At 43.6% G+C, this 22,328-nt stretch overlaps 2 protein-coding genes across 7 annotated transcripts in view; one reads left to right on the top strand and one right to left on the bottom strand.

Annotated features, from left to right (window-relative positions):
- Positions 1 to 545: 545 nt before the first annotated feature.
- ZMAT3 (zinc finger matrin-type 3) lies at positions 546 to 15,659 on the bottom strand. 3 transcript variants are annotated; one of them, XM_065674528.1, is made up of 6 exons: positions 15,351 to 15,659; positions 10,623 to 10,948; positions 9,003 to 9,122; positions 7,067 to 7,233; positions 6,852 to 6,952; positions 546 to 5,861 (listed from the first exon to the last, which is right to left on the bottom strand). In XM_065674528.1, the coding sequence occupies exons 2-6, from the start codon at positions 10,890 to 10,892 to the stop codon at positions 5,650 to 5,652; spliced, it is 870 nt and encodes a 289-aa protein (XP_065530600.1). In that variant the 5' UTR covers positions 10,893 to 10,948; positions 15,351 to 15,659; the 3' UTR covers positions 546 to 5,649. The 3 variants fall into 3 exon arrangements, with proteins under 3 accessions (XP_065530600.1, XP_065530601.1, XP_065530602.1); XM_065674529.1 differs by lacking the exon at positions 15,351 to 15,659 and adding an exon at positions 15,113 to 15,180; XM_065674530.1 differs by lacking the exon at positions 15,351 to 15,659 and adding an exon at positions 15,118 to 15,124.
- Positions 15,660 to 17,598: 1,939 nt separating this feature from the next.
- PIK3CA (phosphatidylinositol-4,5-bisphosphate 3-kinase catalytic subunit alpha) overlaps positions 17,599 to 22,328 on the top strand; it is a 47,739-nt gene continuing 43,009 nt past the window's right edge. For 2 of the 4 annotated variants that reach the window (XM_065674525.1, XM_065674522.1), the window contains exons 1-2: positions 17,599 to 17,817; positions 18,085 to 18,154. The gene's annotated coding sequence lies outside the window, so the exon portion shown is untranslated. The remainder of the gene's footprint in view (positions 17,818 to 18,084; positions 18,155 to 22,328) is intronic. The other 2 variants (XM_065674524.1, XM_065674523.1) reach the window with 1 other exon arrangement.

Below are 22,328 nucleotides of genomic sequence, written 5' to 3'. Positions count from 1 at the left end.
TTTTGCTCTTTTAAGGGTCCAGTTCAGAATGTCCTTTCTGTTTGGAAAGTCATTTATGTTGCATAAGCATACGCTCCTCTGGTGCCCTCAAGTAATGAAAGAGTGGAAAAGCACACTGGCAGAAAATGTATAAATACACATATCGGGCTCAGCTTGTCGCCACCTTTTTACAGCTAGAGTTGAAAGTCAGTCCATGGTTCAGCCTGGGGCTGTCACAGAGCTTGTGATGTCTACTCAAGAGGAAAGAACAGCAGAAACAGAGCCCTTCCTGTACCTTTTGGTTCCCATCCCATCTGATGCCAAGCAGTCCCAACCCCTCCCGAAGCCAAGACAGCTCAGAGGGAGAACTCATCTGTCTTTCAGTAATAGCTGAAAATGCACTGACCCCCCTCCAGAGTAACAGTTTCTACACTGGACAACACTCCCTTATCAGTGTAGTAAAACATATTATTCATGTAATCGCACTCAGTGCTAGGATAAAATAAGTTCAGTCATGCCTAGTCCACCCATACCAAAAGCAGTATCAATACCAAACACTAAGGCTGTACAATGATAACAGCAAGATGATTTATTATATACTGAAGAAGAAAAACAAAAACAAAAAGCAACCTCCCTCACGGGGATCAATACAATATAAAGAAAATAAGGACAAATGTACAAAACCAACCTGACAAGAAGGCTCTAGATGAAACATGTTCAAAGCACTTGCAAATGTCACTGGACAGATGTAGACAGAAATGAAATCAAGTCATTTTTCCCCTGCAAAACATAAACTGAAAAACTGATTTTGTTCCTTAAAATCCACAGTCCTGCCTTTACCTGCAGATACTTCACACAAAACACACGATTTTAGTTGTGATATATTTTTTTAAAGGACAGATTCCCAGAACTATTGTTTGACCACATTTATTTCAAAGTGGATTTTATTTTCACTTCCAGCTTCATGCATGAGGCAAAGAAGCCAGATCAGCTCAAAACAACAGGAACTAAGCCGTCTCATCCAGAGCAACCTTGTATATATAGTTGTAAAATTTAAAAAACATACCACAAACCAAAAAACACATATATGAGAAAACAACATCAGTATGAAATTCCTGAAGGGTTTCAAGGCTTGCTCCTACTCAACTGAAGTCAATGCACTTGAAATTATTTCAGATGGAACAAGACCAAATCCTTACCTAACCAAATACACATTCCTCAAAAAGCAAAACCTTAAGAGTGTTGTAACCCAAACACAGAAGACAATTTTTAGCCGTGTACCTTGCCTGGCACTAGCCAACATAATATATTTACCTATGGTATTTCATTTACTCCTGACCTGGGCAAGATTCCCACTGGTTACAGTGCATATTACTTAAATAACATAGCAAAAGGACATCATGCATTAGTAAGCTAAAATATGAACCCGTGCTTACAGCAATAGCTTTCCCTTCTAATGCCCTATAATGAGCACCTAGAAAAGGAAAAGACAAGAAGCTTTACAGAAAAAAATCTGCACTTAGTTACACTGATGACCATCCTAAGCAACTCCACAGAAGTTTTCAGGGTTCATTTTGATGTACATGAAGAAAGCAGAAAGTGAAAAATTGACCAGTGTTGAGCGAGATTATAGCACATTTACTATTAGTGCAGAATGCAAAACAACAGCTAATGCTTAATACAAACAAAATAGTATCTCTTTCAAACTCCTCACAAATACATGGATTCCACATAGTTTACTTCCTCCCCTTAAAACAAATGCTTAAAGGTAGTATGAATCTCGTATGCGTCTAAAAATGTCATCCCATATCAAAGGGACAGGAGTGGAAAAAAAAAAAAGACAGAAATGGACATTTAAGAGAGAGTTGCAAGGAAATTCCCAGTTTGTTTGGTATGAAAAGAAAGAAGATCCACTGACTCGATTTGGGGTTTTAATTCATTTGGTTTTTTTGGGGGGCGGTGGTTGGTTGCGGATTTTTTTTGCATTAAAGGAAAGAAAACAATATATAAGTGGGAGGGAAAACATTTTCACAAATACAATAAATACCAGTTCTGATCCAAAAGCAAAGTGCGATATTGAGTTTTCCATTTAAACAAAAACAACCTACAGAATAATGCCTTAAATATTAACAAATCTATTAGTGGTCAGCACAGTAAAATAAATATGAACACGATTTATATTTTGTTTCTAGCAGCAATGGTCATTAACCTACTGGCCAATGTGACAGCTTCACAGAAGTCCTGTTTCTTGGGTTCGGTACTTTGTTTAACATGAAAAAAGATTAATTGGGGAAAATGGTACTACAGCTGTATGGTATTGTCCCCAGCCCATCTATGTCAAATAGGGTTTGGTCAGGACATGTTTTCAATATGTGTTTTGAACACTGATTTATAGAACAGCTTTGCATTTCACAAAAAAAAAAAAAAAAAAAAAAACAACAACAAAAAGCAAAGAAAACAAGATCCCCCCAGTTTCTTCATCTGACAGTAGGAGTTTGGATTGTCCTGAACCCTAAAGATATTAGTCAAGTGGGGTGTTTTCTCTTTGCAGTCAACAATTTTCTATGCTAGAGGGAGAGTAGGAAGATCACAAACTGTTAACCAATGCTGAAGAGGGAAAGGAAAGCTTTGGTCACTTGTAGGGAAAGGCCGCAAAAGAGTTCTGGGCAAAGCGAGTCTCAGCTGCTTCTCCCAGCAAGAAATATCTTTCCTCCCATGTAGGAAACCTGTCCTACACTTGTCACTTGAGTCACACTCTGTGTTTTATGCCTATTATACAACCCACCACTTTGAAATTCTCAGGATGATGACATTCACTTGTTGCACTCCCTTGAACAAAAGCAGATACAGACCTCTCTGTTCAGGGTAGACTCAAGCCATTCCTCAAAACTAGATGTGGCCCCATGCAAAGAGGAGCCTGCAGGGCTTCACACCTCATTCACACACCACCCCAAATGCACTAGCACTGGCATGTTGTGGCAGATTTGCACCAGTTGTTACTAAGAGGTAACAGTATGCGGAGCAATCTGACTTTTGACACCTGTCAGTCACTGGAAATGCCAAATGAGGAGCAGATCACTGGGCTGGTCAGCAACCAAAGCACAGTGGCGAACAGCTGATTTTTGGGACACATGAAAGCAAGCAAAAACGCCTTCCTGGCCCTAGCAACAAGCTTGACAACATTAGTACCTACAGCTCCTCCAGCTCCTATTTCACAGTGTTGTTGTTCTGCTACTAATTGCAGCCTGTGGGAAATGCCACACTGTCATTTGCAGCAAGGGGAATGTTTAACCATAATGCAGGGATCACTCTGGTGAAGCACAGTGTGGTAAGGCTCATCCAATTCCCTCTGTCCCTGTACAGTGGTGTCAGACTGGCAAAACAAAAGGCAGAACACAAAGAGAAAAGCAGAGCCCTTGTTTGACTGCAAAAGATGACGGGAAAAAGCTGATGAGAGATTTTTGCAAGGGGAATGCTCTTCAAGGCTGCACAGAGGATGAGCCAGGAGCAAGAAAGCACAGAAGAAACAGACTTACAGGCTGTCAAAACTGCTCAATTAGTGCTTTGCAACTTGGATACATGTCCTCCTACCTTCTAATGTGTTCCAGTGCACAAACCTTTGGGCTTTGCACAAAGGAGGGGAGGGAATCCCAGTCAAGAAGATACCCATTACTATGCCTGAATCTGCAGGGCAACGATCACCATGGAATCATGCAGGGGGTTGCTTTTGTCTACTACGCAAAAGCTCACTTTGACTGGATTTAGGAAGACTGCATTAAGGTTGTACCTGATGCTCTCAGGTAGCTAAAGATAACAACACTCAATCTCTGAGGAGCAGTCAAGTGCAACAAACCTTTCTGAGGTGAACTAGGAAGATGAATAAAAACTATCTGGATTTTTGGTTAGTTTATTCATTTTTCATTTTTTTAAGGCAAGCAGAAAGTCCTCCTTCAATGCAAGAGGCAGGATCAGAATGGCAAAAAGGAGAAAAAAAAACCCTAGGTGGTGCTGGGGAGCTACCTTCACCATTACAAAGTAGGCAGAATTATCCCTGGTAAAATGCTACTGAAACCAATGGAGCTGCATTTAATTCAATGTAATGCCTAAAGAGGAATGAGAGACAAGCCATGATGCTTCATTTACCCCTGCTATGCACCTGCCACTGAAGTCAATGAAGCTTTACCAGCGTACAGCTATAGCAGCACAGTGGTGAATCAGGTCCAACAGGGGTTACCTACATTCTGCACTTGCCACTGAAGCCAATGTTTTAGAAACATTGTGAACTGGATTCCAAGCACAACTCCTCACATCTACCCAAATAAGCAGAAAAATAAATGTCAGCCCTACTTCTGTTCCTTATCCCCTTTCTACTTTCGCTAAGGAAAATCAAAGCAGACACAAGCTTGTCTATCCTTAAAAAAGTTGCTTAACAAATTTCATGAATACTTCTGTATGGCCAGAAAGCTGTTGCTCAAACAATCATCACCCCTGACATTTACATTCTACCGAACTTTGGATTTTTTATGGTCCCTAAAACAGTGAAGTTTACACCAAGGAATGGAATTAAAACCCATCCTGAGATGGGAAAAGATAGAGGGGAAAAAAATCATCCAATATTGGTAGCTGTAGTGCAAAGGAGTATTTCAGCTCTCCTCTATAACACCTATTGGGCTTTGTCCAGGGAATGACATGAAGGTGAGACACACCAGTATCTGCTCCCTGGGGTCCATGCAGCCCTGCTCCTCAGAGCAATAGAGCTGTGGGCCAGAGACCAACACTTGCAAAAAAATTACAGCTGACAGCTCCTTTCAACCGATTCTCAACCCTACTCCATCTAAGGCAGAATCAGAGCAGAGCACGTATCACCTGAGCAGGTTTGCTTCCCAATTCACTTCATTGAGCCACTGAGATCCCCACATACTCTCTTCAGGGAGATGAGGTACAGCCACGGTGTATTAAGGTGACCAGTCAACAACATTGAGACTCTTTTTTCACTGTTAACTGGTAGAATAGAGTATTTCTGAATCAGACTAATCAGCTGATATCCAATGTCAGATGTTCAGAATGAAATCTGCATCACAGAGGAAGCGGTAAGAGGCAAGACTCTCCAATGTCTTACACAGCTTTTCTACAATGATGTGGAAAGAATCTACTCTGGGCTGCTAACGGGAGCCACAAGCAGCAATTTGTGGGCAAGTACACCACCTAATCCATTCATTCACAGGCCCCATTCCTGCCTCTCTTTTACAAGCTGCCCAGAGCTTCAGTCTGCTTTAGGGAGGCATTCTGGAGCACTGCTCTCTGGTACGCGAACAGGGGAGTAGGCTTTGCACATGGTCCACCTGTGTGGTAGAACCACAGAAGTTCCCAGCACTTCTGGGCTTTGCATATTCATGCAGAAGGCTGGGGAGCAAAGTCCTCCCCGCCACTCAATACAACAAAGAGCCTTAGATAATTAGCAAACAAACATCAAAAACACTCATGTCCTGCACAGCGTCATCCTGCCAACTATGATAGAAAAAAAATCTAACCATACCATTAAGTTTGCAGGTGTTACATGTACAGCTCGAGAGCATACTCCTATCAAAGGGAGCACAAAGCAGGGCATGTGGCAAACAGCAGGCAAGAGACAAGCTGCTCTATTTGCAAATTACTACCAAGGGTGGCGCATCATTGTACATAGCCTAGGTTCTCCATCTCATTCCTATACCGTTGTTCGGACACCTTGCTTTTATGCTGTTTGCTTTCTAAGTGCTGTCTGAACTCCATCTCCTCGCTGGCCCCGGCGTTGCACATGGAGCAGTAGAACTGGCCACTGGGGGTGACACACATGGCCAGATCCCGAGGAATCCTCTGGCGTGAGCGGGGATTGAAGTACGGACCTGAGGAGTCAACAGAAAAGTCTGTTTTATCTATAAGAAAGAAAAGCTTGAGGCAGCTCAGTGACAACTTCTAAACCCAACAAACTATTGAAAAGTAGTCAAAGATTAGCTTTCTCAGCTGAGCCTGAACTTTATTTTCCTACGACTTTTCCACTGAGATCCAGGTTTACAGGGAGGTAGGACACCAGGGAGCAGTACTTGCTGGTATTTTCTAAAGCAGTAGAATGGGCTTAGTGCCCCAGGCTTATTAAGAATCAGTAGGAATTTGCAAATTGGAAATAATTTAAGTGATGAATCGGTTCTTTACTTCTTAACCTTCCCATTCCAGAATTAGAACAATCTTTTGATTAAATTGCCTCACTTTAAAATTATCACAAAATAATATTAAATAGAACTTTAGAAGATTTATCTTTTCCACATGACAGTGATTAGAATGACACAATTAAACCAGGCTTCATGAGGAATCAGGATTTCAACTAAAACGTGCTCCTAACACAAAATAAAAAAGATGCTGGGCTGGACACTACAAAACATGCTTTAAATCATAGTAAAGAGGCAAAGTTGGTCTCTAATACCTGAAGAAGGACTCCACTCTAGGAACAGATGGTCCTGGAGGGAGGCTAACATGCTTTATCATTCTGGTCATGAGAGTGCAAGTACAGGTTGATGTGCTACAGCAGGAGTTAAAGCATCTGGCCACTTGCCAAGAAAATAAAGCAGGAAAATTGTTACCACTTAAGAGTGGCCTCAGAGATAGGCAGATAGTAAATTACATACATACAGACTAAGAAAATGAACCAACAAGCAGGCTGACAAAACAAAGCAACTCCAGCAGCTGGGAAAACACATGTAGACATGAAGGATAAGCAGAGCTAGGACCAGCTCCTTTCACAACCTGTCTTTGCTAGAACAGACCTCAGCAAAGAAGAAAAACAAGTCTGCTTATTATTCATTATTATTCCAACTATAGAACAGATGCAACTCAGTTACCTGTGTTGTTTTGAACCGTATACATATTTCTTCTGTTCTGCATCATTTTATATTCATTCCCTTCTTTCCTTGCCCTTCGTTTGCCTAGTTCTGATGCATCCCTGAAGATTAAACAAATGAAAAGCTGCAATTCAGTTTTCTGAGGAAAAAAAAAAAAAGCCAGAGACACTGCCACATGCTTTCACAGCCTGAGAGTGAAGTTGAACAATACCTACGAGAATGAGTTACTCTGTGCTTCTGCAAGACGCAGCCGCTTGGCATGATTTTTCCCTTGGTAGTGAGCCTGTGCCACAGCTGGAGAACTAAATGAGGCATCACAAAGCTTGCAGTAATCATTCTCTGTGGCCAAGATCACTCGGCCACCTGGTTTACTGGATCCCATCTAGCAGCAAAGGGAAAGAGAGCATATGAAATGTAAAAAGGTTAAATTGTTGAAATATCTGAATCACAGGGACTGAGATCAGTATCATCATCAGGCAGCAAGAGAGCTGGAATTAGAGCATACGGATTAGGGCACTCTCAAGTAACTCCCCAAAGCGTTCTTACACAAACTTTATTTTCCCTGCCTCAGCCTCCAGGAGAATCTGCAAAATCGAGATCTAGGCAAACCACTAGCCTCATACGGAGAGGAAAGCACCCTGAACAAATGCCCTGTACCTTTGCCATAGCTACAGAGGCTTGTTTACTCCACAGCAATGATTTATTTCCTCTGCTCCTGATTGCTGAGAACTGATGAACAGTAACATTCACACTAAGGAAGACCCACCAAAATGTAAAGGTGCTCCTCTCTCCTATTTACAGTGTACCTAATCTCTGTGCAGTATTCTGTCCCTACACAGCTCCCTGACCACATGAAGAGATAAAAAAAAAAACCCAACAGAACAACAGCAAACATGCCAAACCTCTGATCCTTATCCTTCAGGTAGGAAGGCACCTGGATCAAGACTTCAGAGGAAGAACCCAGCCTCACATGGGTAGCTCCTGCCATATGAAGGATACCTTGTGTGTCTAGTCAGACCACACACTGATTGGGGCAGCAACCATGTCTCCTCAATGTGTATCATCCAGAAAAAAGTGCTTTGTGAACGGTGCAGCAGCAGTGATTCATACAGCCATGTCACTGCAGCATCTGCCAAGTCGAGTTTCTTTCACATCTGCTTTGATACTGTTCAAGCTTATAGATGCAAACACACAGTTCCGACTTCCACGTTACATGAATGCTCATGTAGTCCCAGAGCAGTCCTTTTATTGCCATGGACCACTTCCTCCATCAAAACCCACATCGGATACCCCGGCATGTACAGAACCCACATCCCACTATCTAGGACTGGCCCTCATGTCACCCCAATTAAGTTCTGTGAGTTCTGAATGGCTAGGGTTAGAAAGAACCTTAGGATCATCTAGTTCCAACCCCCCTGCCATGGGTAAGGGCACCTCACACTAGACCATGCCCATTTACATGGAACCAATTCTCCCTCTGGCAGCTCCAGCAACATGTTTATGTGCCACTTACAGCAGATCTCTTTGCTTTTCTACAGACAAAAATGGCTTTGCTTTGGAAAACAAAAGGCGCAGCTTTGATCTCTGCAGCCAAGTTTCTAGAAGAAGAAAGCAAAAATCACCTCTTTTGCCTCTAATGTGCCCAAGACAGAATTAATCTGGATCACTGAGAGAACCCTACACACAGGAATGATCACCTCAAAAGGAACAACGTAAGAGGAATTAGCCAACAGCCCTGGGCAATGGGTGTAGGAGAACCTAAGCACTTTTTCCATGCAGGCTTCCCTCATGCAATGGAGGGATGATTGTGCAGAGCAGGTGTCACACCCTCCTGTCCAAACCCAGCTCCAACAATGCTGTTTTATGCCTGCCTTTAACCACACTCAGCCGCACATCAGACTTACCTAGGAATCAATGTATTTGCCATGCAGAAATAGAATATTTTAAATCCAATATTCTGCTGCGACAGCAGATCAATACCTGCATCTTTAAAGGAAAGCAAACAGCTCACAACAGGATGTTTCCATCCTCCTGTGACATCAACACATCCCAACTCCTGCAGTAATCCTCAGAACACGAGATCTAGTTATCCTTACTGGGGGTTAGGTGACAAGTAAGCAGCATGATCTCAATCATCCTCCCATGCCTTACCTGTGTTGGAAGGGAGACAATCTGAGGTGGGGCAGGCTCAACCAAATTACTCATTCTGGCAGATGCCGGACAGCTATTGGCAGCATAGTAATTTCGGAGTTTCTTACTGTGGTTTTTACCCTGCAACAAGAACCCAGATTAATCACTGTTCTAATAATAGCTTCTTACACTGAAAGAAAAAGGATCCAAAGACCAAACTAAGAAAATGGCCATGAAAATGGCAACTCAGGTTAAGGAGCTATCACTCAGAAAATAATTCTGAACTTGAGAGATGCTGGAATCCCCCCCTTTCTTCCAAATGCTAATCACCCAGCACAATTTGGCCTCATTTTCAACTAATTTTCCCAAATCAGTAAGGTTACAATTACTTCATAATCTGTTTGCATTTCACATAAACCCAGTATTTCATATTTTAAACATGAAACATTGCTCTGCATAGTTTTAGCCTGAGCACACACAATTCTTCATGACAGTGCAAGTACAAGTTAAAACATGAGACTGAATGTAAAAAACCCTATTTCATATTTCATTTTTCTTGGAAAACATACACTATAGTTCTTTTTGGGGTCCTGACAGAGCTCCATGAGACTATGTATATGCATTGTGGATATATAGTAAGGCATATGCATAAATGAAAGTTATGTAGGATAAATGCGCTTCTGTCCCTCCTCATGGGAGATATACTCCAGAAATTAGTGTAACACTAACTCGTCCTACCCCTTCACTAGCAGGATACTACTTTTTCAGGGCCAACAGCAAATTGAGATCCAGGTCTGGTGCCCTGAGGATACGGACAACTACTCTTTCGGATTCACTGGTAGAGAAGGTCACCATATTTCCCACAAATACAGCACTAGGCAGAGAGGTACTAGTAAAAAGGGGTAATGTAAGACAATGACATATTCAGTCTCTCAGCAAAGAAGTATAGGCAAATAGTCCCCAACCTATTTCAGACAAATCAACCAGATCAGCTTGAACAAAATATATTCGATCTGAGCTGACCCAGGTGATGAGAGTGTTTGCACCACATCAGTGGTGTGCATAATCTCAGCAAGGAGACGGCAATAAACACCTGGCAGCAGCCCCACTTCCTAGTGAACAGCTGGATCCAGCAGCAAACATCTGTTCAGGCCCTACAAAATCATGTCTGTGGAATGAGAAGTTCAAGTTTATTGGAAGAGGTGAAAAATTAGTTGCATAAACCAAAGGAAACATCAGTGTCTGCTTTTTCACCCACGCCATCTTGGTACTACTTCCCTGTCTCTGTGGGCAAAGTTTTTGCAAAATGCTCCAGTGATGATGCCTTAAATAAAATCACTGCAGCACATCCGAATGACCAGCAAATTCAAACAGGGTGAAGACATGTCTACAGAGCAAGCCTTAGTCCATTAGATGGCGCAGAGGTAGCTCCAGGTGAGCTAATTCAAATGCTGCTGCTGGTGTGCAGTCACCTTACACTCAAAACCCCGTTGAGGGGGCTTCATCCTTGTGCATTAGTCCATGCTTAGCTCTGTGCTACCACAGCAATGCTACTGGCAGTGAACGTGGTGGCACAGGTATGTCTACACAAGCTGCAGATGCAGGAGCCCTGAAAGCTGTGCCTTCTGCTACTCTCCTTACCTGGTAATGAGCCTGGGCTTGTTGTGCTGAATTCAGAGTGACATTGCAAAGCTTACAGCAGAGAGGCTTACATAGCTCCTCCAGTATAGGGTCCTGCTCCACCACCTTTGCAAGCTCTTCTTCTTGCGTGTGATGAAAGGAAGGCCCCAGTCCAAGAGATTTTGGTGGGGACAATGGTGAGGTGGCTTTTGGCCTTGTAGCCACTGACATAGGAAGAGATGAAGGCTTCTCAGAATGAGGAAGAAGTCCTGCTTGCTGTAGAAGAATCATTGGCCAGAAAGACCGTGGGCATGCAACTTCTGAAGGATGAGGAGTCGTCTTCAGATCTAGACAAGAGACACACAAATGCTGAAATAAGCAGCACTAACAGGAAGACTGACCATCCCGGGGACAAATTCTGAAACTTCACTGCCCCTACCTTATGACTTTTCACAACGCCAAACAGGATGAAGTCAGTTTATAACACTTTATCCCACAGGAACAGCAGCATCCCAGACAAGCAAGGACAGATTAAAAGATACACGTGTAAGTGGACCGAATCCAAAACGTAGCTGTTAGTACACCATGGCACCCTCCTGGGGTACTAACCACCCATAGTACTCAACCAACAGCACACACATGTCACTGCTCCATGACCGTAAGATGTGACATACAACCTGCACAGCACATAAAGCTGTGTTAATGGGAATAAGAAGCATACAGCTGTTAGCCACATCCTCTTTTGGCAGCTCAAGGTCAAGCTCAGACTCCAAAACTTAAAACAAGTATTACAAGAACTTGGCAATGATGTACTGATGTACAAAGATTTACAAGTATAAGCCAACAATAACTTAAAATGAAAACAACCCAAATATTTCAAAACATATTTATTATATATAGGTATATATAAAATGCATACCCACATACACATCATCCCTCAATTACTCCTTCCTGAGGAAAGATATTCTACAGTTAACTTTTCTCAAGTAAGTCAACAAAAGTGGACGAGTGGGAATCAACTTGAGCATACCTTGCTGTTCACAGTCAAGGCCCAAGGGCTCTTTGACATGGTCTTGTTGAATGACCTTGAGCTATTTCTCATGTTTCCTTTGCTAACTATAACCGATGCAACATTTAGAGCCACATCTTCTGCAAAATGGACAGCTTATCCCATGTTAACCTTTATTCGATTATTTCTCAGTTAATGCAAGTTCTTAGAACTAACCCTGCACTTCCAATAAGGAGTTCTGAGAGGCTTATTTAATTAAAAGTCTATAAATCACATTTAAAGCCCCGACGAACATTCCTAGAATAATGCAGAGTAGTGATATTATGAATCAAGGCACAGCTACTTTTGTTAATGTCTTATTAGCTTCTTATCATAACAAATCCTATTCATTGCTACACTGGGATCAAGAGAAGCATTATCTTGGCCTTTGCAGATCACTTCCAGCTAGGGCTGCATTGGTAGCAACTATGTTTACGCTATGGGCTTTGTTCATTTGTTTAAGCAAACAGCGAGTCACATCTACATTTTAAAATAACACTTCTGGAAAATTAGGGGAAGGTAAATAAAATGCCACCTAGGAACTCTGTTCCCGAGTCACTTTTGAAAATAGATTTCAACTTCAAACACATTTAGGAACCTGGAGAAGAGGATAGCATTTACCTGGGATAACTTCTGGAGTTTTCAATGTACTAAAATTAGTAGGAGATAAATACCTTACTATATTCAAGCTATGGAAAATCCTAGCTGATGCCTGCATTTTTAGGTACTCTATTACCTTTGAAAATCTGGACAGAATCTTTTGTATTAGCAAAAATAAAAAATAATTAAAAAATAATTAATAAAATCAATGGGACCAAAGTGCTCAAGGGACAAAAGCATTTCTGAAATGTTCACCTCTAAAAATGGACTTCCAAATATTACAAGATTGGAGGCAGTTATTACTAGAAATTAAAGGTGAGGAAAAAAAATATAGGGAAAAAGGAAACCAACAAAAAAATAAGCCAGCATGCATTGCCCTGGGGACAGGCTTTTAAGACAGCAGTAAACCACCAGGAGTTTTCATGGTTTTGAACAGCCTGTCACTACCAAAGCTGTGTGAAATTCCAGGAGAACTTACCTAATGTGGTGTCACCATGAAGACAAAATCAAAACCTCTACCATGAAAACTAACTGAAACAAGATAAAATGGAATCCACCAAAAAGGAGGAAGGGGACACACAGGAATGGAGTGGTGCCAACCATCCAGCAGCACTCTAAATTCTGTAGTGTGACCTAACTTCTCCCCAACTTTCAGCATATGCATTCCTGTTTAAACAGAACTGTGGAAGATTTTGCTGTCTTTAGTTTCCTCAAGTAGTACTCTGTAGATAGTCTAATTCATTTCAATGGGGCTACAGATGGAATATGTTCATGCTCATGACAGTTAAATCTATCATAATGCAGGCTTATTGTGGTAGTTTAGATGAACTATGCATGCAGGTAAGCATGCCATCCAATTTCATAGTTTTATTACACCAGCATATTTGGCCTCCTACCTTAAAATGGGAGTAAATTATAGCTAAATACTTCACAGAGCAATATAAAGAGATCTGCAGTAAATGGCAGTTGGGATCCATCTGCTTAATTTTGCATGAGCGTTTGTTGCACTTAGTCTTCCATATGCAACTGTCACTGATGGGATCTGCCATATACAAGAGAGGATATAGCACTTAGAGGATCTGCACATACAAGGGAAAAGGTATAATGTAATATTGTTAGAAAATCTTTAATTGTAAAGTCATTTACTGATTCTTAGGGTAAGCAGTAATCTGAAGGTAAAATTAATGCTATATGGGCAATTTTAAAATTAGAACTTCTTGACATGGCACAGGCAACTAATTTACTTCTAACAGTGACCTTTCACCACTGAGGTTGTTCAAATTATGTTAATTTCTTTCTTACAATATTATTTAAGAGGGGAAATAAAACAAAAATAATTAAAAAAAATCCAATTCATCTTATTTACATGCCCTTTTAACCCTCCACAGCTGGTTGTCACAGATACCCTGTCCAGGAGAAGGTAACGGGACGTTTTTGACTCCTCCTTTCCTTTTACATGAGAAGCTGCAAAATCTTTACACTGCAAAACAGCAAGAGAATCTCTGCCACAAAGGACTCATAACAGTACAGCCTGAGGCAGGGTAAGGACCTGCAGCTCTCCAGGGTGAGCTGAGGAGACGTTCTGCTCAGGACAGCATCTCTCAGATCTCAGCATGCCTTCTCCTACAAGCTGTACAGGTGAGAATATACTTCCACTCTGTGCCAGATGTCCTCAGGTGGATACAACGGAAACAGGGGCACAAGCTCTCCACATTACACTCAGGTTGGGGCATCCCAAGGGCAGCATTGAAGGAGAAGACCCAGTTTCCATGCCCCAAGTACCACAGCCTGGTAGTAGCCAGGCACTGCTGGTGGCACAGACACAACAGGGAACAACCTCATCAGCTATCAACAGCACATTTCTGGAAAAGGAACTGGAATAGCCTCAAATCACCATTTGATGGGGAAGGCACATATACACAACATGACTATCCTTGGCTATAAGTGTAAACCACAGTGAGACATCTATATGCCATATGTTCCCATCAAAATTAAATTTTAAATGCAGTTAAGGCAACTAATAGCAGTGACAGGAATCTATACAAGCAATGAACAAGTTGTAGGTTTTGTGGTGGGGTTTTTTTTCAAGACCAGAAACTTCTCAAGTCCCCTTTTATCTCAGAATATGGACATCACTTAACCTAACTTTGTTAGAAAGTTTCCCTCTGGCCATAGACTAGGCCTACAGAACTTCACCATGAAGGGCAAGATCATTTTATAATGCAGTAGTGATGGAAAACAGCACACAAAACAAATACACATCATACACAATTCCGCATCAAAGTATAAGCCCACTAACCCTCTGCTGATGAGGATACACATTTAGTAACCTAGAAACAAGAGGGCATTTAGGAGCTCTTACATCAGCATCAGAAACCACAGTGTAAACCCTGACATCCTGGGCAGACATTTCAGAGTCAGAGAATAGTTAGGACTGAAAGAGACCTTAAAGATAATCTAATTCAAACTTCCACTATACCAAGTTGTTCAAAGCCCTATCCAACCTGGCCTTGAACAATGCCAAGGATGGGGCAGCCACAGCTTCTCTAGGCAGCCAGTGCCAGTGTCTCACCATCCTCAAAGTAAAGAGCTTCTTTCTAATGTCTAACCTAAATCCTCCCTCTTCAGTTTAAAGCCATTCCCCCTTGTCCTATCCCCACATGCCCTTGTAAGAAGTCCCTCTCCAGCTTTCTTGTAGCCCCTTTAGGCGCTGGAAGGCTGCTCGAAGGTCTCCCCAGACGTCTTATTTTTCGTAAAGCTGCACGCCTTTAAGAATGGGCGACAGGGTCTAAGGAAGAAAGCAAGCCCGGGTATGTGCTACCTTGTAATACCTTGTAAAACCGCAACTTAAGCAACTGCTCACCGTACCAACACACGATTTTGGAAACGCACAAACGAAACCAGCATAGAGCAGAGGCAGATGCAGAAACCCGCACCACCGAAGTGGCGTGAGCACTCCCGAGCACGGCAGAACACTGCGAGCCCCCGCAATGCCGCACCGACCGGCAAAGCCGACCCCAGCCCCGCTAAAATAACCGCCGAGGCCACGCCGTGTGCCCGCCGTGCACACCCCGGCCCCCCACGAACCCTGCCGCACTTACCACCGGGCGGGGGCTAAGGGGGACTGCCCCGGCCGCCAGCGGCACCGCAGCCCCGTACACACAGCTCTCGAGGCCGCAGGAGCAGCCGGGGCCGGCAGCGCGGCCGGGACCAGCTGCAGGAAGTGACGGCAGCGCGGCGGGGAGGGTCCTGAGGCGGGCGCGGAACGTCGTGCCCCCCCACCGGCGCTGTGAAGGGGGTTTGTTCCGCCGTAATGAGCAGGGTTGCGGGAGGGGGTCTCGCAGCCTTTGCACCGGGGGCTTTAGGTGGTGTGCGGCCCTGTCGTGCTGTGGCCCGTGTTTTCCCCTCCGGTCCCAGGTAGCTGCTGGTACTTCCCGTCTGACTTCTTGTGAAGTGAGCTCACGGAGCCACACGGCCGCTGAAACACAGTATTTGGCATTACAGGCTATAACGTAGTATAAAAGTTGCTCCAAATACTGAACTGTTCGGGCTGGAAAAGACCTTAAAGCTCTTCTAGTTCCAACCCCTTGCTATGGGCAGGGACACTTCCCACTAGACCAGGTTGTTTAAAGCCCTATTCAACCTGGCCTTGAACACTGCCAGGGATGGGGCAGCCACAGTTCCTTATGCAGCCTGTCCCTGTGTCTCACCATCCTCAAAGTAAAGAGCTTCTTTCTAATGTCTAATCTAAATCTTCCTTCTTCAGTTTAAAGCCATTCCCCCTTGTCCTATTCCTACATGCCCTTGTGAAAAGCCCCTCTCCAGCCTTTCTGGAGGCCCCTTTAGGCGTTAAAAGGCTGCTGTAAGCTCTTCCTAGAGCCTTCTACAGGCTGAACAAAGCAAATCCTGAGCTGAGATTTTGTAGACGGTCATTTAGTGGCCTTTTTTTATTACTTTTTTTTCCTAGCACCTTTTGTTTATGACAGCGGAAATTGCCATTAACCTGTATTTGCATATATAAACATCTTCAGCTTACTCCCGCTAATCATAGCCAGGGTTGAGTTAATTTCCCCTCAGCCACCGAGGGCGGCAGCCTTGGCCTCGCCCTCCCAGCTGGGCGGCCCTGCCTCGAAGCACACCACCATCTGCTGATTTTCCCCCATTGCATTGAACAGGAAAGCACCGAAAAGTCTCTGCAAGCTGAAACCATCACCAAGACTTCCCGGTAGCAATCAGCCAAACCACCGGGAACCCATTAGTTAGCCACACGCACTAATTGTTTGTGAGATCTTAGAAAAATTCCCATTTATCGGATACATCGCTACAGGTGGGAATCACAAACCGCCGCAGCTTCCAGCAGGAGCAGCAAACGGGCCTTTCACAGCGGGTGCGCTAACGGGTGACACCGCTGCCGCACGCTCACTGGGGTGCGCTTTGCTGTCACCGGCGAGGCTGGTGCTCCATCATGGGTCATCTGCAGCAGCTCAGACTGCCCACGGCGGCGAGTCGAGTCTGTGCTGGCCCCGGGCAACGCTTCAAGAAAGAGAATTCCGCTGCGGTGATAAATACCCCTTGGAAAACATGGTGGCTGGCCGAGATGCCTCACTCGTCAACCACCCGGGCCACCCCCGCCACTGCCTCAACGCCAGCCCCACTTGTTGTGCCTAATGTGGGCTCCCCCCGAGCCCAGCCGTCTCCGCACCCCGAACCCCCAGTCAGCACGGGCCGGCCCTTTAAACGCCGCCTCACTGCTTTCGCACGGGTGAGGGTACTCGCTTTGGCGGCCGCTCTCCATTAAGGGGATGCCGGAACCGCTTACAGTGACTGCATCCCGGTAGCGGCTCAGGTTTTACGGAAAAGGGGGCGTTGCTGGCGACCGCCTGGGAACAGGGACCGGGTGTATCGGACCCGGACAAACCCGTCCTTAATCCTTCCCTGTAGTGCAGCGTAACCGCCATGAGGCGCTTATCAACAAGCTTGCGGCAGTGAGTGGGACAGGCGGCAGTTCGGGGCAGGACAAGCCCGCTGCTCTGAACTCCGGCTTCCAGCCGGGCCAGCTCGGGGCCCGGGGCCGCCCCCGTTCACGCGGGCAGCTGCTGCCTGTGCCTGCGCAGGCCCCACCGCCCCGCTAGGTGGCGCGGCAGGACACCGCGCCCGCAGCTCTACGCGAGCAGCGGCGGGGCCCCGCCTCCCCGCGCCCCCCTCCGGCGCCCAGCACACCACCCTAACCCTCAGCCCTCCTCAGCCGCGCACGCGCGTTGCTTCCACCTTCCCCCTACGCTCTGCGGTTGCACTTCCGGCGGGAGGCACCATCCCCATCCGGGGTCAGGGCCCCGCTCCCTTCCTGTTATTGCCCGTGCGGGAGGCGGTTCTTTGGTATTGGGGTGGTGGCTGTCGGTGCTGTTTCCGTTCGCGCTCGGGGGCACGGTCGCCGAGCTTACGGGGTGCAGTGGTGGCTGCAGTGTGGCTCAGGTGTTGCGAGTGCTGCGGAGTGCTGCCCGGCCCAGCCCTGCCCAGTGGGGCGGCGGCTGCGGGCCGGCTCGGAGGCGAGGAAGCCGTGCCTGTGAGGTGAGTGAGGCGGGGGTCGGGGCCGCCTGGCTTTTCCGCGGCACGGCAGCGCTCTCTGGGGCGTCCCGGGCGGCGGACGGGGCTGCCCAGCAATCTGGCTGGGTGGCGGCAGAGAGGAGCGCCGCTTTTCATTGACTGGGGGGTGTCCCGCTCGTCTTCGGTAGCTGGAGAGGCAAGCGCGGCCCTCGGGTGGTTGGGGCGGGCGATGGGGCTTTCTTCGGCTGGCACTCCTCCGACGCATCACAGTTTATGGATCTCCTCTCCTAGAGTCATAACTTGGAAGAAGAAAAACCCGTGGCTTGACGCTCTCGAGTGCGGCTCCCTCCACCCCTGAAATGTAGCTATTTTCTGTAAATATGTTTCAACAAGCCTTGTGATGGGAGTGCATTTGGGGTCACGGTTCGGCGAGTTAGTTGCACTGGGAGAAGAGGCTCTTCTCACTCTCCGTGTGTGTTTTGAGCTGCAGCTGACTTACTGTAGTAAGTCAGTCCCATCTCTGCTACCTGTAAAAGCATCTTATTTAATGCTGTGCAGAGATCTGTCTTTGTTGAAATGAAATATGAAACTGCTATTTCCTACCAGTCCTTATGTATTTTCTAGTAGGCTGAATGCTTACAAAACTTTGACCAAGCTAATGCGAACTGCATGCTTGTTTTTGTTTAGGGGTTTTGTTGCTGGTTTTGGTATTCCTGAGGTTAAGATATTAGACCTATTGCTTCTGCTGTTGTTACTTACATGTTTCTGTATGTTTTTTTTCTTTTGAGCTTTTACTGACTTTAAGAATATGATTGAACAGAAGTAATTTACAAACAGTGTTTGTTCAGAGCAAACACAAGGAAAGTATATGTTTAAAAGTGGGCAGTATGGACTCTAAATCTTTGCTTAAGTTAATTCTGCAGTCATGAGCATTCTGCAGCGAACTTATAAAGGAGTGGAAAACTGGAGTCTGAATCTGGATTTTGTAGTACTTAATAGGGGAAATCTGGACTCTGTTCTGTCAGTTACCTGTACCCTTACATCCCTCCTTTGAGCTATAGCAGGCTTTGAAATTCATCGCATTGGATAAAATTAGAACTTTCCTGTCATAATATGAATCATTCCTTGATTTATTCCATATCACAATTAATTTATAGAGCTGTTCTCATGCTTGTTGCTTCCATGCTGCAATTCTATAATGCAGTGTAATAATCAAAGTCCAGCTCTTGTTGTACGTAAGTATTGTTAGTTCCTAGTAATATTTCGGTACTTGGAATGACGGACTTTAATGGTTTGTCTGCTGTGGGAAACTGGATAAGCTGTCCTGAAATAAATCTCCCTGTGAACCTAAAGTTTCACAGTAAGTAACTTTATTCTCAAAAAATAACATTGGCAAACTTTTCTGTAGTGGTTAGTTATTTGGAAGCATATTTTGGCCAATGTCATCATGTAGGCAAACAAGGCATTAGCCAAGTTCGTAGTGCTTACAGAGAAATTTATGAAACCACAAAATTCCTTATGTGATCCATGAAATATTCTGCTTTTTCATTAAGACAATAAATACAGCGATTTCAGAGCTGCAGTTGAAATTTGATTGGAGCAGATACCTTGCATTGCATGGGTGTTAACTTGACCTTTCTTAGCAATCTGGAGACAGTTTTCTGTTGTTTTCCAAAGCATGCTAAGCCTAACATACAAGTCCATACCTTCAGTTGCTCAGCTGCTTCAGTTTTTTATTGTTAGGCCAAATTTGTTTTGCTGCTTGTTGCAACTTATTTGTGTGAATAATGACACTGTTGTGTGTTTTGGTTTTTTTTCTGGACTATTCTTTGGGAAAGGTGGTGTAGCTGGGCTGTTTACAAAGTAATTGTGCTTTACTGGAAGTCATAAAGTGGGTCAATACTTAGTTAACTGTTTCTCTGACCATCAGGTCATTCCTGCTTTCTGGAAGCAAGTGAAGGATGCTTCTTATTGGCTAAATCACTTTTTAAATGTTGCTTCAGAATAGGAATTCCAACAACAAGCAGAGGGTTCGCACTTTATCATCATGCTGTCTCACAAGACCAAGTATATAATAAGAGGCTTCCAGTTACTGGAAGAAAAATTACACCTTTAAAAGATGTTATTGCATAAAGAATGACTTTGTGCTCACAGTAGCTCCTCAGATTCAGATGTGAATTCTGCTTTTTAATGGCTTGGTCGTATGTAATACAACTTTGAGAAGGCTTGATTATCATAATTTTAACTCTGCAAGAAATTCGAGTTGCCTATGAATGGATGGACAAGAAGCCTAAGGCTGATATTTGGTCTGCAAAACAATATTTTCTTAAAAATTTTGTGCACAGCAGGTCAATCCATTATGTAGTCTCCAAGACATTTGGTACAGATCCTCTGGGAAGCAGGAAAATGCAGGTATCTGAACATCTTGAAGTTATCAGTCACTTCCAAGTAAAAAAATAGTTGCTATTGCATTTCTTGCCTGTTTTGGGGGAAAGAAAATCTGGGGGATGATACATTAATTCCACATCATGTAAGAAATACTAGATCTTGTAGATGGTTATCGTACGTGGGTTTGTTTTGCCTTGTTGAGTACGTTAACAAAGACAAAGATTGTAGTTAATAGGAAACTTTAAAAATGTTGTATTTGGGCTAGGGGAGGCTAAGGGGATTTTTAACATTGATACTAATGAGGAAACTGATTCTTATGATTTATAATTGGAGTGGGAATAATACTGCAAAACTAGGCTTTCCAGTTAAGTTATAGAATGCCATTGTAAAGTTTTGTCTTATTACTGTTTTGTGATTACTGAAAACTGTGTGGGATTTGATAAATCTCCCAGCTGAAGAAAAAGGGGCCATGTGTGCATCTTCTTGTGTGTGTGATTGAGTTGAAGGGGCAGCATTAGAGAAAGAAGAGTTTGTACTTTGGCTATCTGAAGAAATGGACTTGTGGCTTGCAGTGTAAGCTAAGGTAGAGTTAGTTGTTGGTTTGTTTTGTTTGGGGTTTTTGCATTGCATTGCATCCCTTGCTTGTGGGAGCTTTGTCTCATCCTTTTAAACATCCAGACATCAGCTGCTCCAAGTGATGATGTCTGTCTGAAATTGTAGTTGTGGCTAGAAGAGGCCAAAAAAATATTTATGCTAAAACTGGATGGAAAATTTCATTTGCTGTTTAAGTTGAATATGTTAAACGAAAGAAAACTAATACTCTGAAGTATTAACTTTTTTTTCCTGCAGCACTGCTATAGTATTAACTTAAAAACAAACAAAAAAAAAGCCACGAAACAAGCAAAAAAAAAAAAAATCCCACACACACCAAAATGGCAAACCAACAAAAAAACCCAAACCCAAAGTGGGCCCCCCCAACAAACAAACAAACAAAAAAATTGAGCACAAAACCAAGCCCAACTGAGGGATAGAGGGGATTAAACTGTTTTAAAAAAGTGAAGAAAGAAAAAATGGGGAGGTGCGGGTGGGAAATGACCCTTTTATAAATCCTGTAATGTAACTTATGGGCAAATGGAAATGCAGCAGGCTGAGTACAGATTTTGTAATTCTGGGTCTGTCTTCACAGTCTTAAGCAGTAGTTAATGTCTTTGCAGCCATTGTGTTTTATTTTATGTAGCATGCTTTTACACTTCAATTCTAGAAAATCTTAGGGATTTTAGTTAATTCTGGATGCAGGTTTTTTGAAAGGCAGTTTAAAAAGCATGTGTATTTCAAATAAGGAATGTGAGGGACAGTGGTCACCATCACTTGTTTGAGAGTTCCCTTAAGAGTTCCCTTTTCTTAAGGCCTGTGAAATGGAATAAAAGCACTTAATCAATTATGCCTGCTAAGTACGCTTGCTGGGCATGTTTATAGTCCCTTTTTTATTATTTTTATTAAAAAAAAAAAAACAAACCAACAACAAACAGAAAAAACCTAAAACAACAAAAACAAACCTGTGCTCAGATACCTCCAGAAATGTAAAAACAAAATTCAAAGAAACCAGCTTACAGTTGTGAAATTGAAGGGGAAAGGATGAAGTACTGGTGAACCTTTCATGTCCCTGGCATGTTGGTAACTTGCAGCAATAGAAGTAAATGACTACTTCAGTCTAATTTAAGAACATTTGGGTCAAACGTAGAACTTAAGTTTCATTGATATCTTGTTTCATGTGCCATTGCTTTTTACTAGTAGAAGATTAGATATACCTTGATGATTGTGTTCTGTTGTTTGAGTTTTTTGTCTACCCATTAACACACTTCCTTAAACTAACTTATGTAGGGAAATTTTGGTAGTTTTGCTTACAGCTTCTGATTGTAGAAATGCTTGTAAATGTAGCATTTGAGGATTGTGAACTACAAAGCATATTTGCTGAATACAGGAGACTTACTGAATTGACCAAGACTTACTGTAAAGTTCCCTGGAATTTTGAGGCAGCTGAGTCACACTATTGGCTGTACATTATGACCCTCTTTGGCAAAGGAACATAAAGAAGAAGCAAAACTGGAAGGTTGTCTCCAAGATTGTACATGTCAAACTTATCTGTC

The sequence above is a fragment of the Lathamus discolor genome, chromosome 3 (genome assembly GCF_037157495.1).
Source record: "Lathamus discolor isolate bLatDis1 chromosome 3, bLatDis1.hap1, whole genome shotgun sequence".
Classification (NCBI taxonomy): domain Eukaryota; kingdom Metazoa; phylum Chordata; class Aves; order Psittaciformes; family Psittacidae; genus Lathamus; species Lathamus discolor.
The sequence above is the reverse complement of the archived record's forward strand: the minus strand, read 5'-3'. Positions and strand labels throughout refer to the sequence as shown.

What these genes read in the sequence shown, in the direction of transcription:
- ZMAT3 (XM_065674528.1), bottom strand. Translation starts at nt 10,892, where the DNA reads ATGATTCTTCTACAGCAAGCAGGACTTCTTCCTCATTCTGAGAAGCCT. An exon ending in AAGCCCAGGCTCATTACCAG is followed by an intron (nt 9,123 to 10,622) that starts GTAAGGAGAGTA and finishes TTCTTGTTGCAG; the next exon opens with GGTAAAAACCACAGTAAGAA. An exon ending in TTGTCTCCCTTCCAACACAG is followed by an intron (nt 7,234 to 9,002) that starts GTAAGGCATGGG and finishes CTTTGCTGCTAG; the next exon opens with ATGGGATCCAGTAAACCAGG.